At 26.2% G+C, this 22,023-nt stretch overlaps 2 protein-coding genes across 2 annotated transcripts in view; both read right to left on the reverse strand.

Moving 5' to 3' along the window:
* The window catches only part of LOC129615478 (juvenile hormone esterase-like), a 39,848-nt gene extending 38,360 nt beyond the window's left edge, over positions 1-1,488 (reverse strand). The window contains exon 1 of the mRNA XM_055530722.1: positions 1,444-1,488. The gene's annotated coding sequence lies outside the window, so the exon portion shown is untranslated. The remainder of the gene's footprint in view (positions 1-1,443) is intronic.
* Positions 1,489-19,377: 17,889 nt separating this feature from the next.
* On the reverse strand, positions 19,378-21,045 carry LOC129615366 (inactive peptidyl-prolyl cis-trans isomerase shutdown). Its single transcript, XM_055530528.1, has 3 exons — positions 20,871-21,045; positions 20,485-20,816; positions 19,378-20,425 (listed from the first exon to the last, which is right to left on the reverse strand). Exons 1-3 carry the CDS (start codon positions 20,924-20,926, stop codon positions 19,473-19,475), a joined length of 1,341 nt encoding a protein of 446 aa, XP_055386503.1. The 5' UTR covers positions 20,927-21,045; the 3' UTR covers positions 19,378-19,472.
* Positions 21,046-22,023: the final 978 nt, after the last annotated feature.

Genomic DNA, 22,023 nt, shown 5'->3' on the forward strand with positions numbered 1-22,023 from the left:
GACAACTAGACTTTTTTGCTTTTCTAAAAATATTTTAGATTTTTGCACATATAAAGAGAAAAATTCAACCAATTTCCATGAAATTTAATATTTAAATTTGGAATGTTAAAACAACTAGAGGCCGAATTTACATTTTTTATCATAACAATGAGACTAATGAATGGAATTGCTTGAATTTGATATTCTAGTTGTGTTACCGAAAATAGCTGGCGAGCATTTAAGGGAACTCGGATGGCTTACGAACGCCAAACTTAAATTGAAAAGAAGAATTTAAAATGCATTTTTATAATATTCTGTAACACATTCACTTAACTAGACATGAGATCATGAGAAGAATTACAGTACATATATGGTTTTCATACTTATACATATATATAAACTTTAAATTCAAACATTTGAAGTATTAGACTTTCACGTATGAGCCTTTTTTTGAAGTACTATAAAACTGAATTAAAAATTTTTATGTTATATTCAATTTTTCCTTAATAATTACTCTCAAATATAAGATAAATCAAATGTAAGCATATGTAACTAAATTAGTTTTACAGAATTTAATTTCGTTTCATTTTATATCATTCGGTAATAAAATTTATTACTTGTGTTGTATATGGCAATATTAAAAGTTCATTTATACATTTTTCTTTAAATATGATTTCAATTTAATCTTTGACGCAAATTTATTCGAAAATTTCTTTGATCACCTTCATTCGATCAACTATTTCACTTAAAATATTAAAAAGAAAAATTCTCTAAACACGTGTAAGTATTGAATGTAGCACGTACTAGTACTCTCTTATTAATAAAATTTAAAAATGTTACAAAAAAAGGACGAAAACAGCTTGCAAATATACTCGTATGTAAAAAAAATAAATAATTCTGAGTAGAATAAACTTCTACCGTTATAGAATTGCTAAAACTTTTCTTAATGGTAAAAGAAGTAAGTTAATGAGCTTATCAATTAATACTATACTTAGCATATTCGAATTTCTTTAATTAATCTTTTAGAATGCAATAATCCTATAAAACATCACTAAAATATAATGCCTTTCCCCGAAAATTATTAAATTAATGGTTTGCAATGTAGAACTTTTTCCTTGAATAAATAAATATATTTTCATTTTCTTAAACAATCTAGCTATTAGATGCTAAATTATTTTCGTTAATAAATCAAAATATATTAATATATTTCATTCATTAAGGAGGAAATAAACAAATAAAAGAAGTGTTATAGAAGCGAATTAGAGGGTTAAGAAGTGAGTTAAGATAAATAATTAAATTTTTTTGACGGCATTACACTTACCGTTAATATTTTGCTTAATTTCGTAAAACTTGCAGTTTTATTTCGAAAAAGGTGTATACTATTTTAAATACTTATCTTAATAATTTTTGAATGCGTTCTGCAAATAAATATTATATATTGTATAAATGTAAGTACAGGCATACCTCTCTTAACGCTTCCTTGATATACGACTTTTCGATTTAATTTTTAGCACCATATTACAAAGAACTGTATGAGAATTATAAAATAGAAAAATAAAAATAAAATTAATAAAAATAAATACAAAATTGATAAATTCTTTTGAAGACTTGATTGTAATTTAATTTTTATTTCCATAATCAAGGTTAATCCAAATTAATTAAGTTTTTTTTTTTTGCTCTTATTTAATATCGAAATTATGTTAATATGTGAATCAGATTAAGATTAATTTTTTTTATAACGTAAGTATTGAATATTAAGCTAATATATGGAATATAATTTTTGGAGTAACGTGACACCATTCTGTTAAAGAAGCGGTATCATAACCACTATGCCATTGACCAGGTAAACATGCACTAAATATTGCTAATTTTTTCATTTTTAAATTTAAACAATTCAATCTTTTTTATAGCCATTTTAAGAAATCTGCTAAAGTCAATTATTTAAAGCTAAAAAATTTATTATTATTTATTCTCTAAACTAAATAGTTTAAATTGCAGTAAAATTTTGATTAAAATAAAAATTCAGATAAAATTATATAAAATATAAAAATAAAATCTCTAAAATTTAATAAAAAGTAAGTTGTTACCGAATTTATAATATCTGAAATGATGCTGTTGTATTCCATTTGAAAAACATATTGCATTATTTACTTTTATTTTTTATTCTTGTAATATTCAACATTCAGCATATTTTTATCATGTTAGATTTGATATTTGCATAACTGCATATATGAACGAAATATATAAAACTAAATATGCCTTACTCTATTTAACTTTAATTTTTTCTGTTGCTATTTTCTCCTTTTACTAAAAGGTTTTGGCATATCTTTCAGCAATATGCAATATTAAAAGAATATTTTTAATATTAAAAATTCAAATTTAGTTTCCCGAAATAAAAAGCAAGCAAGTTTGAGGCATGAAAATGATATGCAAAAAAGGAAATTTTTCACTATAAGAAGGGAAAACTAAAAAGTTACTAAAGGTAATATCTATATCTTGTGTAAATAAAGACGCTATTAAAAATTTGACAACAAAAGAATGAAAATATTATGCTTACTTTTGAGAGCAAATGAGATTGATCATAATATCCAAATGGTACTTTTAAATTAACATTAAATTGAAAAAACCTTTTCTATATACACTTATAGAATAAGTTACGAAAAATCGGGGTTGCGAAATAAAAAATTCAAGGTTTTTGATGTATAAGTTAAAAAATCTTGAAATTCTAATTGAACAATATTTATTTTTGTATTGTTATTCTAAAATTTAAAAACTTATTAAAAATATTAAAAAACTTATGCGCAGCCTTGAACATTATACAGTAATAGTTCAATTTAAAATTAAATTTGAATGTGAAATTAGCATTTCCGACTTACTTTACAATCTTTAATAATATACAGTAATACAATTTTCTGATCAATTTTTTAATCTGACGAAATATGAAATTTAATTTTTGCCAACGTTACGTTAAAAAATTAATTTTGCTACTGCAAAAAATTTTGTAGAGTAGCACAAACAGCCGAATTTTTTCAGTATCTTTAGAAATATACTAATGATGTTAATAAAAGCTAACATATAGTTAACATATAAGACACGAAACCTGAATACGACGAAAAATATAAGCAAACAAGTTTTCTAATACTGTACAGGAAATTAAAGTAAAGGAGTTTTACATTTATTGTTGCAATACAGTGTTGGAAAAAAAATATTTTGATTTTTTTTTTGTATCTACAAAAAAAAATGGAGCTCTTTGGTTTAAAAAATACATTTTAAGTATTATTTACTCAAAAATGTAAAGAATACTTTGTTTTCTAAGAGTCTCTATAACTGCAATGAAATATAGCAATGAACTACCATAATAACGTGTGAAAAATGTGAGAAATAAAAAAAAATAAATTATTTTTTTTATACTTTTTCATTTTTACATTCTTAGTGTATTGTAATAGCGCACTGTCAAGCACACTAACTGGCTGTCTGAATTGTTATTTGCATCACACTTACACGGTTTTTAATCTTTTATTTTTTCTATTTCGAATTCGCTATCATTTTTAAATACATACATAAATGTATGAGCATTGATATCAAAAGGAAAAGTGATTCTTAATAGTAAATAATAAATAATAAAGTACATAAATAGAAAGAAAATAAAAAGAATGACTTTAAACTTCAATAAATAACATTTTCTTTACTCTTTGTATTTTGTAAAATTTATTTCCTTTGTTTTTTATTTGGAAGAACGTAACGTATATTTACATATTATATTAATAGTATTAATACTATAAAAAAATTACATAAATCTAACGAATTCCATAATTAATTAAAATTTGAAACCCCTCAATCATTTTACCTTTCTAATCACAGATTAATTAAAAGCATGACAACTTCTCCCAATCAAACTCTTAAACTAAAAAAAATTAACGAAAAGCAAATAAAGCACGATTTATTTCAACTTAGACATTTAAATTTCAGAAACATGAAAAATTAGCAAACAAAAGAGTTATTCTATAAAAAATTTTGTTTTGGAACAATTAATTAATATTAAATTTTTGGAGACTTTTAAAAGTTCTTAACAAATATTTTTAACCAAACTTTTTATTCAAAATTAATAATAGCAAACAAAACATCCTTGTTTTCCTTGATCACCAATAGTCGTCATAAAACGCAATATCGGTAATATTAACAAAAGCTGGCAAACACTAGAACTACCAACCTTTTTTACTTTTCCAAATTTTCTTCAAAAGGTTTCCCAAACAAATTAAAACAAATTTTATATTTTTTAAATTTAAAACAAATTTTATATTTTCTAGTACTTCTTATTATCTTAATTTAATAATTCATATTTTCTTTCATATTAATTTAAATTTTAATTAAATAATTATAATTCGTTTTGTATATACTTTCTCTTGAAAGAGTCTTCTTGCAACATTGTTCCGCTTATTAAAACATGTAAAAGTGTCATTGTCAAAATTAGCATTTAAATGAAAAAAAATATTGCATATATTCAGGCATTCAAAGCATACAAATCAGTTTTATTATTACAGAAAGATAAACAAACAAAGTTTTCTCACTTATTTGAACCTTAAAATATTATTTAATATATCTGTACGAACGTATGTAAGGGCATATTAACTTTGCCTAACCGTTTGTAACGCTAAGAAATAATGGTCTAAGATATAGACTAAAGTGTATGTTTTTAATCAGCGTCGAATTCTCAGTCGATTCAGCTTTGTCTGTCCGTCCGTCCGTCCGTCTGTCCTTCCGTCTTAACGATCACTCAAAAACTAATTGAGCTAAGTTCACCAAATTTTCACAAATGCCAGAACCCTATTTAAATGATATGATCGGGGTACTGGTTCGGGTAGCTGCCATAAAACTTCAAATTTATTTGACTATATCTCAGAAACTATAAAAGCTGTGATATTGAAATTTCACACAAACGAATATATTAGTAGAGTCAATGTGTTTAATAAATGTCGTTGAAGTTGCTTGACTCTTTCTGGTAGCAGCCATACACCTTCAATAGTATTTTGGGCATATCTTAGAAAATATTGGAAAGTACTGAACTGTTGTACACAAAAAGTACACAGAACTGAAATTTTGCATAAATTAATATAGTAATATGGCAACTTAAAGTCATAGTCTGTCCCAGAGTCAGCTATTGGATATTTATAACTCGCACATATGATAACAAATGCGTACGGGTATCACAGAGTTGACGCGGTCAACTCTATTTTTTCTTTTAAATTTTTAATGAATATTTAACGAAATATAGAATAAAGAGTATGTATATATGTACATATGTGACATGTATATGATTGCATATTATGATCTATTACTTAATATAAGTATTCTTATATTTAGATGAACACAAAAAATTTAAAAGAAATTGAGAAAAAAAATTTAAAAAACCCATATTTTTTATTATGTTAATAATAATTATTTGTATTTTAAAATTAGAATAAAGCTATCTATATTGAAATTAATAATTACCTTAAACTCGCAAACCTTGCGTAACGAAAGAAGAACATTGTGTTCTTTTCTAACGAAACGTCTCAAACGAAACGTAATTTAAATTGTGTATATAAATTATGTCCTATACCGACAACGGAATTACTATAACCAAAGAATGTATATTTATAAAGAATCGCAAAAGTCTAAAAAGAACATTTTTTTTCATCTCTACTTTGTGACAACGATTAGCTATTCACCTCAACATAATGTGGTGTGTTTGAGCTTAAAAAGAAAAAAAAACAAAAAAATTTGTTTTGGAATAAGGAATGTGAAAAAGCAATAACAAATTTTGTTATGTGTAATATGGTGTTGTTCGGTTTAACAAAGTGTTTGTTGAATGATCTAATAATATGCATACATACTCGTACATATGTATACTCGTATGTATACCATATATGAATTTTATTATTACTGTTGTGAACATATACATACGTTCAAATGAATTCAGAATTAAAAATAAAATTAAGAATTGACAATAAATAAAATATTAATATATATACTTACAAACACATACGAACTGCATCATAATTCTTCAATATTAAATCAACACACACTTTTTTTGTATTCAAATTCAATATGTGTATTCAATAATAATTTACCAATTAGTACGAGTAGAAAACTATTTACATATGATTTGAAAATTTTTTAAGTTCTTTTTCTTGATCCAATATGATATTTAAAAACAAAAGTAGGTAATATGTATGGCTTGAATAACAAAAATAATGGTCCTTTTTTGCAAAATTAAAAATTGATTTTGGTTACATGAGTTAATTTAAATAGTTTTTTATATTATTTAAAGTAATAATAATTGTTCATATTTATTTTTCAAGAATTTTTATTTTTTTTTAGGTACGCACATGCATACATATGTACATACATATATACATACATATTTAATAAGCATTAACAAAATATAATTTCCTTTTTGATCTGAAAATTCTTCTAAAGTATTTTAGAAGAGAAGATTTTTAGTATAAAAGAAATTTCAGTTACTTAAGTCAGATAAATTTAATATTCATGATGTTTGATGAGACTTTAATAGTAGTAAAGTTTTCTATGGTATAAAACTATCGAAGTATTTATTGAATGATCTTTATTGCTGCAAAATTAGTAGTCGATGATGTGAAGAAGATGTTCTATTGAATGGCTCTGTGGAATTTTTCGCTAACCAGGAGCAATTTTTTCGCAATAAAACGAGAACAAGGAAATCTAATATAGTTTTTCGATGATCATAACATTCATTTTCTGGATCAAACCAGTCGGGATATAATTCGTTTGTTTTTGAGACACATGCTTCCGCTATTTGTTTTTTTAAATTTACATTGTGAAAAAAATTGTCAAAAATATGTTTAAATACATTAAAATTTTGGTTACATATTTCGAAAAAGTTATCGCTCGAAATTTTTAAGAATATTTGATCGGATTTGTTTTCGAAATTTTTGTATTTTATTAGTTGTTCTGACGGTAAATTTAATAAAGAATCATTTCTAATCATAATTTCAGAACATTTCGTACAATTAATTTTATGACTTAGTATTTTAAAAAGACCATAGCCAACAAAATACATTTTAGCTGGGTCTGCTTCAGGTCTATTTAATCCGCCGATGTCATCATCAAGAATTAAATTATTTATGTTTTCTTCTGCCTCTGACAAAATTTGTGATTCATCTGAATCAGAAAATGTTAAATTTATGTTTTCACTGATTCCTGTTTCCCAATCCAGCATAATATCTGTATCATTTTCACAGTTTTTGTTACTGTGCATAAACGTTACTATACGCATAGACATAATTCTAGCGATAATCCAATTAAATTCACATACAGATGGATTTTTATTATTTCCACCTTTAGAACGTACTTGAGCAAAAATATTTTCAAGAGGATCTTGGTTTATTCTGGATGTAAGTAAAAATTCAATTTTAGGCGAGTTGCAAGCAAATAAATCTTGACTTAAGCCTATTATGCCATTTAGATTCAAAATAGATTAATATATTTCATAAAAAATTATCAAAAAATGCACCTGATCAACATTGAGTTTCAACAAAAAAGTGAACATTTCTTTTGAACTTCGTTTCAATTCTAAGTAAATAAACATATGCACACATATATAGAATTATTCACCCATAAAGAAATTGCATAGCTTTAGATGCATAAGAACAACTAATTTTTAGCAAAGCATTATTTTATACACATTATGGACTTATTAAAGTTTACATGATTGTGTATTCACCAGCATACATATATAAATGAGAATTTCAGTTAAAATAAAAATAATTCAACACACCACATTATGTTGAGGTGAATAGCTAATCGTTGTCACAAAGTAGAGATGAAAAAAAATGTTCTTTTTAGACTTTTGCGATTCTTTATAAATATACATTCTTTGCTATAACTATTTCAAATTTATTATACAATTTTTGCTTTATTATCATTTACTTAATCTTATTTTTATTGTTAAAATATATACGGATCAAAATAAAGGAATTAAATTAAATTATGCTTAGTAGAAATTATGTTCATCATACAATTCAAAAAAATGGTATAAAACCATTTATACTACTATACCTGAAGGGGCAGGTAAATTATCAACAAACTAACGGAATAGTAATATTACATTGCTTACAGTTCGAATACTATTTTATTTTATACTTAAAATGTTCATATACTATCTACTTCTGCCTAGAATGAATCACATTTATAATAAAAAAAAAAAATTTAAAATAATTTATGGATTAAAGAAACTACTTAGAAACAAGGGGTAGTTTTATTTAAAATTAACTAAAATGATTTTGGATTTTCTTCAATTTTTGTTTTTTTATTTAAATTCAGAAGAAAGTTCATTATTTTTGCCTATTTAACTTTAACCTTTTAATCGAATTTCTTACAACAGCAAAAATATATTCGTACATCAAAACATTTTTTATTAATATTATAATGAAATAAATATTTTTGATATTATGAAATTTAATACTGTCTTATCATTACCATTCTAAAAAAAAACAAGTGCATTCATATATGAACGTATAAATGTTTTCATTAAAACAAAAGTCATTGTTCTGATAATTTTACAAAATTATCAGACAAAAAGATAAGCTTAAAGTTTGTATGTATCATCGTACAATGCATATTAATTTACCAACAATTTACACCAATTTCTATTACCTCATACAAGGGTATATTAAAATAGTTTAAATCCTTTGAGACTTTTTAATATTTTTTTTCATTCCCTTTTCTGTTTTGATGTGTTGAACACAATATGCATAAAGTGTTTTTTATATAAATTTAAATATAAGTACTCGTATTTCCAACACTATCAGTTTTTATTCCAACATTATAAGTTGAATTTAAACGCATAAGTACCTAAAAATATAGAATTTGTTTATTCCCCTAAATTTTCAATTTTTTTTTTGGAGACTGAAAATTAACAGCAACTTTTTATGTTCAATTCATTGCACAACACTATACATATATGTACAACATCATAACAGATCATCATTATCATCAATACCGTTATTATACTAAAAAAAAATTTCCTTTGTATATCAAAAAAAAACTTATTTATTCATTCATCTGAAATTTTACTTTTCCCATTGTGATAAAGGATATTACATCTATATACTTACATATTTATAGAAATTAAATCCCTGAGAAATGCAGAACACAAAAAATTTGGAAAAACGTAAAATATTTTTCGTGCTTTTGTTTTTAATTTTATGATTACATCGAAAAAGTTTATAATACGCGTATATACATACATATTATACAAAATTTTAAAAAATATTTTATTTATCAATTCTAGATTCTGTTCAATAAAAATAATTTACAAATATACATTCATACAATAATGCAGTATATATTTACACCTAGACAAAAATACTGAAAATTCAAATGCAGCTTTTATTGTATTTTTTTTAGTGAATTGCATAAAATTATAATTTTTTTAATAATAATAACTCAGTTTGTTCAAATGTAAAAATAAAATATGCTCTCATCAAACACACGCGAAATACTCGTATTTTCGTATTATTATTATATACATATGTATGTAGATATATTTCGTAAAATTTGCCAAAAGTTATTGTAACACAATAAATAAATTGTTTTGTATATATATAAATAGATATAAATATAGTTGTATAACGCATAAAGGAAACCTTTTATATATTCTATATTATTATTCTCATATTCATTCAATTATTTCATATAATAAGTAAAATGTATGCAACGTTTTTAAACTGAAAGGCGTCCCTTGTCGTGACATAGAAATGGAAAAAATAAAATTTTATGTAAGTAAACATTTTGAAATATTAGCAATAATTTTTATAATTACTTCACTTTAATTTAATATCATGTGGCCCACATTTGCTTACCCAAAGTTGAGTATGTTTTTCGCTCAAATTATAAATCAATTCCACAATTATTTGTTCTCATTGAATTTACTTTAATATATTAACAATAATGTAAAAAAACAGAATTATTATACCAATGACTTAGAAAAACCAAAAAATTACTATCAGACTGTAAGTATTTCTGAAAAAGCAAATTTTTTCTAATTTAAGAAAACTCATATATCTTGATAAAATTTAATTTTTAATAAATTTTTAGCATATTTCCGGCAAAACTGCAAGTGTATCTGTCCAAAAGCTGTTTAGCAAAACTTGTTCTTTTAATGTTGTAATATATAGAAAAGTGAAATATTATACACAAATGGATCTGGTCAATTTCTCTTGAAGAAAATTTAATTTTTGTATTAAATTGCTTTTTTTAGCACACTAAACTCAATAAGTGTAATTACAAATCGGGTGCTTATTTTACACTTCGAATGTATTTCAGATATTATTTTTTATCAAAAAAAAATCCCTATGTCACCATATGAAAGAAAACATTCCAAACTTGTTCTCAATTGACCTTGATAACTTCAATGGTTTCAAAAATATAAACATTTAAATATTTTATATTTTAAAGTTGTTTCCGTCCTTTAAACATATAAAAAAAATTTCTTTTCTCAACATTGGTTATTATGTCACAAAGCATGAAGCCATTACTTGATACCAACTTTCACTACAATCCCAAATTCAAATTTTTATTTTTTAAAACAAAAGTGAGTGTGTTTTTGTGCTGCGTTCTCAAGTGATAGCTTCAACAAAAGATGGACGGATCTGAAGGGCGGACATATCCAGATCGAATTGGAATTTGATTACGTGTAGGATTTTATATATGTACTTTACGGTGTCACAAATATTTTCTTCTTTCTGTTACATACGCCGTGATAAAATTTCGAGATACATCGTGATAAACACTTCAAGAATATTAACCATATATCTATTTCAGTTAAACCACCTTTAATTATGTTGAATTTTTTTCGATTAATCAAACAAAAAGGCTGACTTAGACAATGAAAACCGTGCCATAGAAACAACCTTTTAATTTAGTGCATTATTCAGACCTCCGAAAAAAATCTAATTATATGAAGTTTCTGTCTTATAAGAAAATAAGCCTTTACAAATGTTTATACGTGATAACACAAGATAATTTTACACTAGACATTCAAAAACAAAATATTTTGTAACAACTTCCATTTACATACGAGTACATACTTCCATCTGTACGTGAATTTGCTTAATTAATTATTGTACCATATATGAAACTTATCACAAGACTTTGATTAACAGTACTTAATCTCCTTTTCAAATTCAATAACAAAGAAAATGGAATCTGATATTTTTAAAATATTGAAAACGCACATGAATTTTAACTGCTTCTGTTATGTTAGATAAGTACAAAATAAAAGAAAAAAATAATATTCTATAAAAAGCTAGTCTTAATGTCAAGAACACAAACTTTTTAAAGCATAACTTATACAATACAGTTAAATTTCTACCTTTATCGATAATCTTTTATTTACCTTAAAAACTTTTATAACACATTTGGTATAATCTTAGAAATTGTATCTAACTCTCATAGTGAGATACATAGCATTATCTTTTTAGTTTTTCCTATTCTAGCTATCGTTATGAATTGCGAAATCGAAAAATTTTACTGTAGAGACTAAAATTTCAGTCTTAAAATTAAGTTGATAGTGCCACTATTAACTTCAAAACTAATGCAAAAAACAACGATATACAATATCTTTTGTTTACTTATAAAAATACACAGAAGAGTTTTCATAAATGTGTAAAATATTAAGCAAAGCAAGGATAATAAAATCTGATGTGTTCAGCACATAACCGACCGCAATTTTACAATTCCACTTTTTTATAATTTTAAGGACACTAGTCAACTTCTAGTCAACATACCTTGAAAAATGTAAGTTTGGTTCTTAGTAGAATTTCACTTTGTGGTATCCAAATCCTCTGAAAAGCTAGTTTCGGTAACAACCAGAGCTCAAATATCAAATTTCAAGAAATTCCATCAATCCGTGCCGCAGATATGGTAAAAAATGTAAAATCGGCAACCACTTCGATTTTCGAGCCGCGATCTTTCCAAAAAATTTATAGATTCATTGTTTTAATACTCCGAATTTAAATATGTTTTAAATTTCAAGGAAATTGGTTGATTACTGTATACGCAAAAATGTAAAATTAGTCCGCAAAAAGGTCCAGTTCCCGAGGTCTAATCCCAAAAGTTGATTGATCCGTCCCATAACCAAAATAAACTCACATATAAAATTTCACCAAAATCGGTTCAGTCGAACTTTAGATACACAATTGCGCACGCAGACTGACAGACCGACATCTCTGTAAGAGTAGTATATTTACGCTTCCCTACTATCGTGTAGCGCGTTCCCGCAGAAAAGTCGACATCCAAAACTTGATACCATTACATAACCTACCTCATTGCATACAATGCGGTCGGTAAAACTTCCCTGAAGTCACTTAACCTTTTAAAAAGTTTGACATTCTCCTTTAAGTTCGATAATATCTAAACAAAAACTTGAAAGAAAAACAGATGAGCAAAAAATAAAAAAAGTAATTCTGTATCCCACCTGATTTTACTAAAAAAAATGCATTAATTTCATGTCTTTTAAAAATTACTTCCTTAAGATTACTTCCTTAAGATAATTCTAACATTTAAACTAGAATCATCGTGCAAATTTTACAGGAAAAAGAGGAATACATACACGAAAAAATCTGATGTGGTCAGCGCATAACCGACCGCAATGTATATTGTCTATTTAGTGTAAATATGCAGAAGATTATGAAAATTAGTTTCAAGCATTTTTTTACAAATTTAAGGATGTTAGCAAGGTTTTAATTAACACACTTAGAAAAGTGTAGATTAGGCTCTTAGAAGAATTTCGAACCAACCCAATTTCTGTGAAAACTTCACCAGTTTGTTTCGATGAGAACCAGAACTCAAATATCAAATTTCAAAAATTTTCATTAATCTGTTCCATAGATATGGTAAAAAATGTAAAACCGGCCGGTTTCCGAGCCCTGATCATGCCGGAGTTTAAATATTAAATATGAAGAAAATTTGCTGATTTTGAAAAAGGTTTAGTTCCCGAGGCCTGACATATCTCAAAAGTTGTTCAATCCGTGCCATAGCCAAAACAAACTCACACGTAAAATGTCATAACAATCGGTTCAGCCAAACTTAAGACACACGCGTGCACAAACAGGCAGACCCACAGACCGATAGGTTGCTAAAAGAAGTTTATTAACTTTCCCTACCATAAAGAAGTGCGTTTCCACTGAAAACTCGATATGCAAAATTTGTTGCCATCACATAACATATCTTATTGTATACACAATGCGGTTAGTAAAAAGTAATAAGAGAAAAATTAAATTTTTAGATTTGAAAAAAAGAAAAATTTTCATTCAACGTGCCTAAAATGTAAAATTTCCTTAAAATAAAGTTTGACACGTAAAGTCTTACATAAACAAGTACATTATTTTTATTTAAGTACATTATGTCCTAAATTACATTTAAGTACATTATGTCCGTGTTTTTGATTATGTAGATAAAATTTGAGGCACGCTCAAATAAAAAAATTGAAGAGTATGCTTACTGATCAACACAAACTAACAAATTAAGTAGTAAGTGTTTTCTACTCTTAATTTTACTGAAAACTCATTACTAATTTTATGAATTTTATTTTAATATTATAATCAGTCTTATCGATTTTATTCTTTTCATTAGTAAAAACGACTGTTATGAATACTTTTAAAAAACTTTCAAATATTTCAGTACAGAGAGTTTTTATTTATTTTTTTTATTTATTGTTTTTTTTTAGTATAAATACTATTATGTATATAATTTCCTTTTTTTCTTTTTAATTTTATAATATTTTTGAAATTTTCTACTAAACTTAATACATAACATATTTTGTTATAAACATTTATGTGTTTAACTAATGTCTTTATATCTAACAAGTCCCAATGCTCAGAGAGAAACTTGAAAGCACACCTTATTTTATATGGCCTTTTTTAAATCGAAGTGGCTATTTTTTGAGAAGAAATATTAAAATAAATTCACACTTATTATAAAGCAGGTAAAATTTAGAACATATATTTGAAAAATCAAAAAAATATATTAATATTTTCATTGATAATTATTTTAAAATTTAAAAAAAAGCGGAAAAACAACAAACACAACCTTCGCCTTCAACGTTTTATTTGTTACTGAAAGCATTTCATTATTTTTAAGTGAACAGCTTTTTTTTCTCATAGGGTAAGTTAACGCAAGATATGGGAAGTACCTGTGGTGTCAAGTTGAAAATATAATTAATGAAAGATAATTCTTAAATATTGATATAAATACATAGTAAAGAAAAAATTTGAAGAGGGAATTAGAAAATAATATCTAAAATACAATCAAATATTATTTGTTAAATACAAATTTTATATAAACTTCAAAATTTTACCTCTATTTTTATTTGAAAAAATATTAAAAACTTACTATCATTTATATCAATTACCTAAGAAAAAAAAAAATTTAAAATGTTTGGAAAAAACAATCATATATTTTTATGCCGGATTTGAATATTTTTCTATTTTTGAAATAAATGGTATTTTACCACATGACTCGAAAATTCCGACTGTAAAATAACAGGTATTTTAAAATTTTTGTTCAGGTATTTTAAAATTCTTTCCGTTTAGAATTAAGATAGGTCATACATACACATGCAGGGACATTTTATAAATAGATTGCTCTTGTTTACCTGCTAATAAAATATGAAAAAAGAGCACAGCAAAATTTTTGAAGCACTCAATATAACATGTTTGAAATAGTTTTAAAATAATTATTTAAAAAAAAAATTTATTGGAAGTTGGTACATACATATTTATTTTTAATAATTTAAAAACTAACTGAAATTATTTGAAACAATTTTATAAGTAACGTATGAATAATCGAAATGAGATAATTCAAATTGTTGAAATGTGTCAACCTATATTACTTTTAATAACATTTTTGTTAGCCGACACTACTCAACTTACCTTATTGGGAAATACAAAATGTGCATAAAAAATCATACATCCTTCCTCATTAACATTTGAAACCATACTGAAATATGAATTTGAAATTTTTTTTCATTTTTTCTTTCCTCCTACCTTTCTTTCTTTTTCGTGCAATAGAATTTAAATGGGAAGCTTTTTAAAAAATGTGTATAATCAGCGTTCCCACTTGGATACAATTGTATCCATTTGGATACATTTTTGCTTTAAATTTGAGCTTGGATACAAAGATACTCAAATCTGCTAAAATGCCGAAATTGGCTACATTTTAAAATTTTGCTGAAATATGGATACATTTTTTTTCAAACACTAAATAAATATTACAAAACAGTTAAAATGCTGCTAATATTAAATCGCGAATTTGCTTTATCTACAAAAAATGTTATTTGCTGGCCATTCTAAGCAGCTTTCCGAATTTTTTACAAGAAAGTAAAAAAGATACTTTATTAACTGCCTCTTCCTGTATTCAAATTTAGAAAATTTATACAAGAACGTACCAAAAATATTTTAGTGTTAGCTAGATGTAATAGAAAATGCATTGGATGTATATATTTTTTAAAATTTGTCCGTTGTCATGGTCAATCGTCTTTACCGCATAGTTCAACAACTACAGAAGGCATATATGCATATGTTATTTCTGACCTTAACTTTCACATTTAAAATATAATAGAAGTTGTATGTGATTTCTTAAAGAATTTACTATAAATAACAAAACTCATATTGTGAAATAAAGCAAATTAATATTAATTATGGGTTAATTTGTACAAAATAAGACGACTTATTATAATAATGCTATATTACGAGGTTGGATACATTTTGGATACATTTTTTTCTCGAAATTGGATACATTTTGTTTTTTCCGAGTGGGAACACTGTGTATAATATCCTGAGATTTTTTAAAATATTAATCTCTTTTTTACGTAAAAAAAAAGAAAAAAATAATAAAAAATATGACACGATCAGTGGCATTTAAAGAAAAAACCAACAACGAGGCCAAAAATTCGTAACATTTCGTAAAAAAAATTGAGTATTGGGACTTGTTAGATATAAAGACATTAGTTTAACTATAATTTTAACTTGGTACTCGTACTAAGTCGGTTATCATTTTTTAGCACATTTCCAGAAAAATTTTGAAAAAAACTGCTTATTAGTTTCACTCTGCCCGTCCGTTCAAAACAACGTAAATGTTAACAACACATTTACACCCTTAAAGACGAAAGACTGAAATTTCATACGTAGACTGAAAATTTTTACCTAGTCTCCCCCCACTTATAAAGTTATAGCCCCTAAAAACTGTAAAAATACCATTTTTACATTTATTAGAGCGAAACTTTTTATTACTCGTATTAGAGCATTTTTCAAATTTTGTAAACACAGAATAGTGAATTGTTTATTCTACCGCGGCATATTTACCGTTACCTAAAACCGCTTTTTTCTAAATTTTTTAAATCGTTTTCCTTGTATACCGAAAGGTTTGGGAATCTGAAAATTTAACAGCTTTTATATTTTCAAACTATAAGGTTTTCCAAATTTCTATAAATCTAGAAAGCTAACGATAAATGTTATAAAATTTAATTATTTTCCTTAACTCTATCGAATTATAATTATTTTCCTTAACTTAAATGCGGACATTATTTTAACGCATCTTTCAATTTTTTCTTGGTTTATTGCTTATCTTAGACGTTTTTGCTATTTCTGAAATATATTTGCATGTATATGAATGAAAGTAATTTTAAGTATATAATAAATAGCTAGATTGTTCTTAAAATCAGTATTTTCATTTGTCGAAGGAAAAGTGCTAAATTACAAACCATTGGTTTGAGCCAACTCTATTCAATTGTTATAATAATTAATTAAGGCCCTCCTAAACTTTTTTATTACATTTTCAATTTTTAAAGTGAGAGGCAGATTATCAAACAATTTAAGGCTGCTGTACGAGTATATCAACATATTTTGTGTTTTTCTGTTAAACAAGTCAATATCTAAAATCAAAAATATTTCTCAAATAATAATTTTGTACATTTTTAATGTAAACTAATATGTTTGTTAAATAACTAGTAACATTTTTTGTGTTTTCAAAGTCCTAAACATTAAATTCTTTGAAGTTAATCTATTAATTTTGAGGATAATACGCATGGCTCTATTTTGTAGTGATTATAATCGATCATTCGTTTCTTTATTAAAAACGAGCAAAAATAGAGTTGACCATGTCAACTTTGTGATACCCGTACGAGTTTGTTATTCCATGTGCGAATAACTAATGTGCCAAAACTAACTATGGGGCAGACTATGGCTTTAAGTTGCCTTATTACCATATTAATTTATACAAAATTTCAGTACTGTGTTTTTAATATTTTCTAAGATATTGCCAAATAACTTTTGGAGTTGTATGGCTGCTACCAAAAGGAGACAAGCAATTTCAACGACCTTTGACCCTGCTAATATATTCGTTTGTGTGAAATTTTAATATCATAGCTTTTATAGTTTCTGAGATATAGCTCAATAACTTTTGAAGTTTTATGGCAGCTACCAGGAGGAGCCAAGCAATTTCAGCGACTTTTATCAAACACATTGACCTTACTAATATATTTATTTGTACGAAATTTCAATACCACAACTTTCATAGTTGAATAAATTAATTATAGTCAAATAAATTTTGAAGTTGTATGATAGCTACCCGAATTAATACTCTGATCATGTCCAATTTAAATAGAGTTCATGAGATAAAATCTGGATAATAAGATGAAAATAAGATTTCTATTATAGATTATTTAAGAACTTGCTGCAAAAATTGAACCTTATTCTAGTTGTCGCGTCACTTATGTGACATTTGTCGTTGTCGCTGTCAAATCATTTGAAATGTGGTTTTCTGATTGTCGAGTGACTTGAGTCCGAGAAATAATCGAAAATGAAACGTTTCAATTGAAACTGATGCATTTAAAAAAGAAATTTTGGCGAGTAAAGTTCAAATTAAAAAAATTTTCCGTATATATATTTATATTTTTAAATAATTAAAAATGTCATTTGCATTATGGTTTACGGATTCATCTGATTCCGGTAGTGATGAAATTAAATAAAACAACAATTAAGGATCAAAAGATTTAAGATTAACGACAGCTCTAATCCATTGGATTTGCGAAATGGAGTGTAAGCCAATACAATAATTTTTTCAAGTAAGTTAGTAACAAACATTTTATTTTATTCACAGATTTATAAACTATTGCAGACTTCCAAAGGAGGCCTTTGTATATTTACTGAATATATTCGAGGGAAAAACGAAGACCCGTAAAAGGCGTCCTCTGTCATGAAATTTCCAATTCTTCAAATTTATAAATACTTTCACGCTAAAAACAAAAATTAAATTATATATTTTATGATTTTTTTTATGCATAAAATTAATTTTTTTTATGATTTTGTTAAATTGTTTTGTTTTAATTTGCATTTTTGGTGTATCCTTATTGCTTGTCACTTGTTTTTAATAGTTTACTTACTATCTATTCAAAATTGTTTCATTTATTGAAATCATTGTAATGGCTTAAAGAGCAACATTGAGCAAACTGTTACAATTTTCATTTTTTACATTAAAAATTGGTATTCAATATTCGACAACGAACAAGTCTGAATGCTCTAATCAAAATAAGCCAACGTTGTATCGAAAAGCTAAACTTGATGTCAGTCAATATTAAATTTGAAAAAACAAGTTGCAAAGTGTGCCTTAACGGACATGAAACTTTCACAAGATCTACAAAAATTCAAACTCATAGTTTTACTGCTGCAGTAGGTATGTTATGACATAATCGACATAACCCAAACACGTCAGATGCAGGACATTCTATACATATATCATTCGAGGGAACACGATTCTTAAAATGTTTAACACTAGCTTATAGCTAGTATTAAACTTTATATACTGCCTATAAAGTTAAAAAATAAATATAAAGTTTAATACTACCTTTATATTTAAAGTTAAAGCTAGTATTAAATTTTATATTATTATAATAATTAAATATTATATATTTTTTTTTAAGCGTTAATTGGTTAGTACATCTCGATTTCGGTACTTTCGACAAATACAACTTGAAGTCCAAGAAAACCGAAAAATTGTTATAACGACACTGGCCTTATATATTAACAGATAACAAATAAAATGTTGCGTGGTCTACAATATTTTACAATCCCATACGACACCTTCGACAAAAAAAAAGCGATTGACAAGTATTGTACTTTATTTTGAAAGAACGATGTACAATTAGAGTAAATTTATAAAACCGAACGCATGATATAATAAGGCGATTATTATTTTACTCATTATCTCACAATTAGAAAAACATTTAAAATGCATAGTCGAACTTACGAAATTAAAATTTAATCCTATTCTCAAAAGGGGTTCTCTTTGTTCTCACACATCGATATTAAAACACGATTTTCAAGTATAAAAAAATAATCATTCTTTAATTTTTTAACTGTAATGGAAATAATGAATAAATTCAACAATAATGAAAATAAGAATATGCGTGTGAAGTTCTAAATTTTAATAATAACCTTCTTTTTAGTTAAAGTCGCGGTTGATAGTTTCATTCCCATTTCTATAACTAATTTTTCAACGCATTCAACTTCGTGTGCAGACAAACCATCTGGCAAATGAATTTCCTTTAAACTATCATCTTCTTTAAAAGCATTTAAAGTTTCCCTCATATCCTGAGTAAAGATATCTTCTTCGCTCACAGTTTCCTTTTTTTTGTTGATGTTTAACAAACCGAATGCTCTTGCACAAATTTCCTGATTTTGTTTCATGTACTCTGTTTTACGGGTATTGAGTTTTTCTAATTCTAATATTATATCTTCATTTGTTGGACAAAGTCGTTTTGCTTCCATTAACTTATTGTGAGCTCGGTCATATTCCCCTAAATCAGAAAATGCCTTACCTTCACGATATAAAGCTTTCGCATTAGATCTGTATAATCTTGGTGAAATAGCAATCATTTCATTACACATAGAACACACTTTAGCAGGTTTATCCAAAATGGAATAAATTGTTGCCAAATTTGTATAAAGTTTAACCATAAATTCATCGTATTCCTTTTGCTCGCTTTCATCATTCAAGCGACAAACTATCAAACAATTAACAGCCTTGTGAAAGGCCTTCAAGGCACCTTGATAATTATTTAATTTGAAGAAATCAATTCCTTTTTTATGGATTTCTCTCACCTTTGGAAAAACGATTTTAAATTTCTTTTTGTCTTGAGCAGCAACTTCCCTCATTGCATCTAAATCACCAACTTCTTCAAAACTTAACACTTTTATAACAAACAAGTAATCTTTTTTTGGAGGTATTCTGGGAGGACAGCCGAGTTCACCATATAACAATTTGTAAGATATTATAAATTGGGATTCTTCTTCAAGTTTCATTGTTTTAACTGCTTCTTCTATTCCAGGTAGAACCTCATGATTCCCAGTATGAAATGTATGTGGCTTACCTAAAATAAACAATATCAAGCAACTTTGTCTTTCAAACTTCCTGAATCGATTTAAATACCTCGTAAGTATGTGGAATCAAAAGTTTTGCTAGAGTCTTCGGCATATGATGTATATTGAATGGACACTCTTGCTCTATCCGGCACTATTTTGGACTCTTTATTACCTTCCAAGACAACCCTTTTAAAAATTAAGTCATTAATTTTTACCATGGTCGACCTGAGCTTCTCGAATGGTTCTTGCCAAGGCGATATTAATAATTTAGGATCGACCTCGGGCCCTTCTTCGTCCGAACTGCCAAACCCGAAGTCGTCATACATGTCAGAGCGGAATCCATCATAATTACTAGCACTTGAGTTTATCTCGAACTCTTTCCCAGTTGATAACAAGTCCCTAAATTGGAATATATTTCACAATTTCTAATGCTTCAATTTTTACAATACCGACCCAATTGATAAAGGTTCAGATAAAACTTCACCATCCACATCATTTGAGGAAGGCATCTTAATATTAACACTATTTTAGCGTTTCAATTTTCTTATATATGATTTTTGAAATATACTCAACTGAAAGCAATTTAATTTACTTTTTGAAATTCCCAATTCCCATGCTCCCTCTTCAATCAAAAAATTTGATATTTGAATAAAAGTGCTGCCATCGTCCGAATAAAATAGGCTGGTTCAATCGGTTTATACTTTTATATTTTTTTTAAGCTGAATTTACCGAAAGGATGAACTTATTTTATAGACGCTCACATTTCTATCATGAAGATTCATCGCCTCTTCTAAAGGTGCTGAATATATTATTTTTTATATTACTCATTATCATTTCAAAATTTTAGATTAAATTCTTAACTTTCCATTTCATTAAACATGCATTTTATAGTAAAAAAACAATAAGCTTTGTTTCGTGTACGTGTTTTTTTGCATCAAATATTATTATTCAATATTAACTTGTCCAAAAAGTTTTATTAATTGTAACTAATCTATTTTTTAAATCAAATTACATATGTTACATAAGCCTCGAGGTTTATTTTAATAAATTACTGAGTTACTTTTTAAATTTTATTATGTGAATTCAGCCAAACATTATGCAATTTATTATGCAGGTGTTCTTTGCTTCTAAAGTGACCTATTTTAGGTAGAGTTGCCACTTCTCATAATTTTTCAATGTTTCATTCTTTGACAATAATAGTACATGCCAGCTTTTACATGTCATGAGAAGAGGTAGATTGACAATTATGATTCAGAATGATGGAAATTTATGAGAATTTACATGTGTATTGCAATGAATCATTATCAATCTTTCTATATGCACTTTAAAATTAAAAACTTAAGAAACTATTACTCCACTATCAAATGACAAATAGAAACAAAACATTGAAACAGCTGCTCACAGCACTTTTTTGCAAAAACTTATATTTACGCCATTTTTTATTTTATTTCTGTTAGAACCAATGAGATTCTATTGAAAAAATAGGAACAATTTCTATTTTTTCGTCAATCAAAAGTTTGATGAAAATAATTGATTGACGATATTTGCATGGTCAATCTTCATCAATCTCAATTTTGAATGCCAATTTGTGATTGACATGTAAACG

The sequence above is a fragment of the Condylostylus longicornis genome, unplaced genomic scaffold (assembly GCF_029603195.1).
Source record: "Condylostylus longicornis isolate FDR11 unplaced genomic scaffold, ASM2960319v2 ptg000135l, whole genome shotgun sequence".
NCBI classification, from domain to species: domain Eukaryota; kingdom Metazoa; phylum Arthropoda; class Insecta; order Diptera; family Dolichopodidae; genus Condylostylus; species Condylostylus longicornis.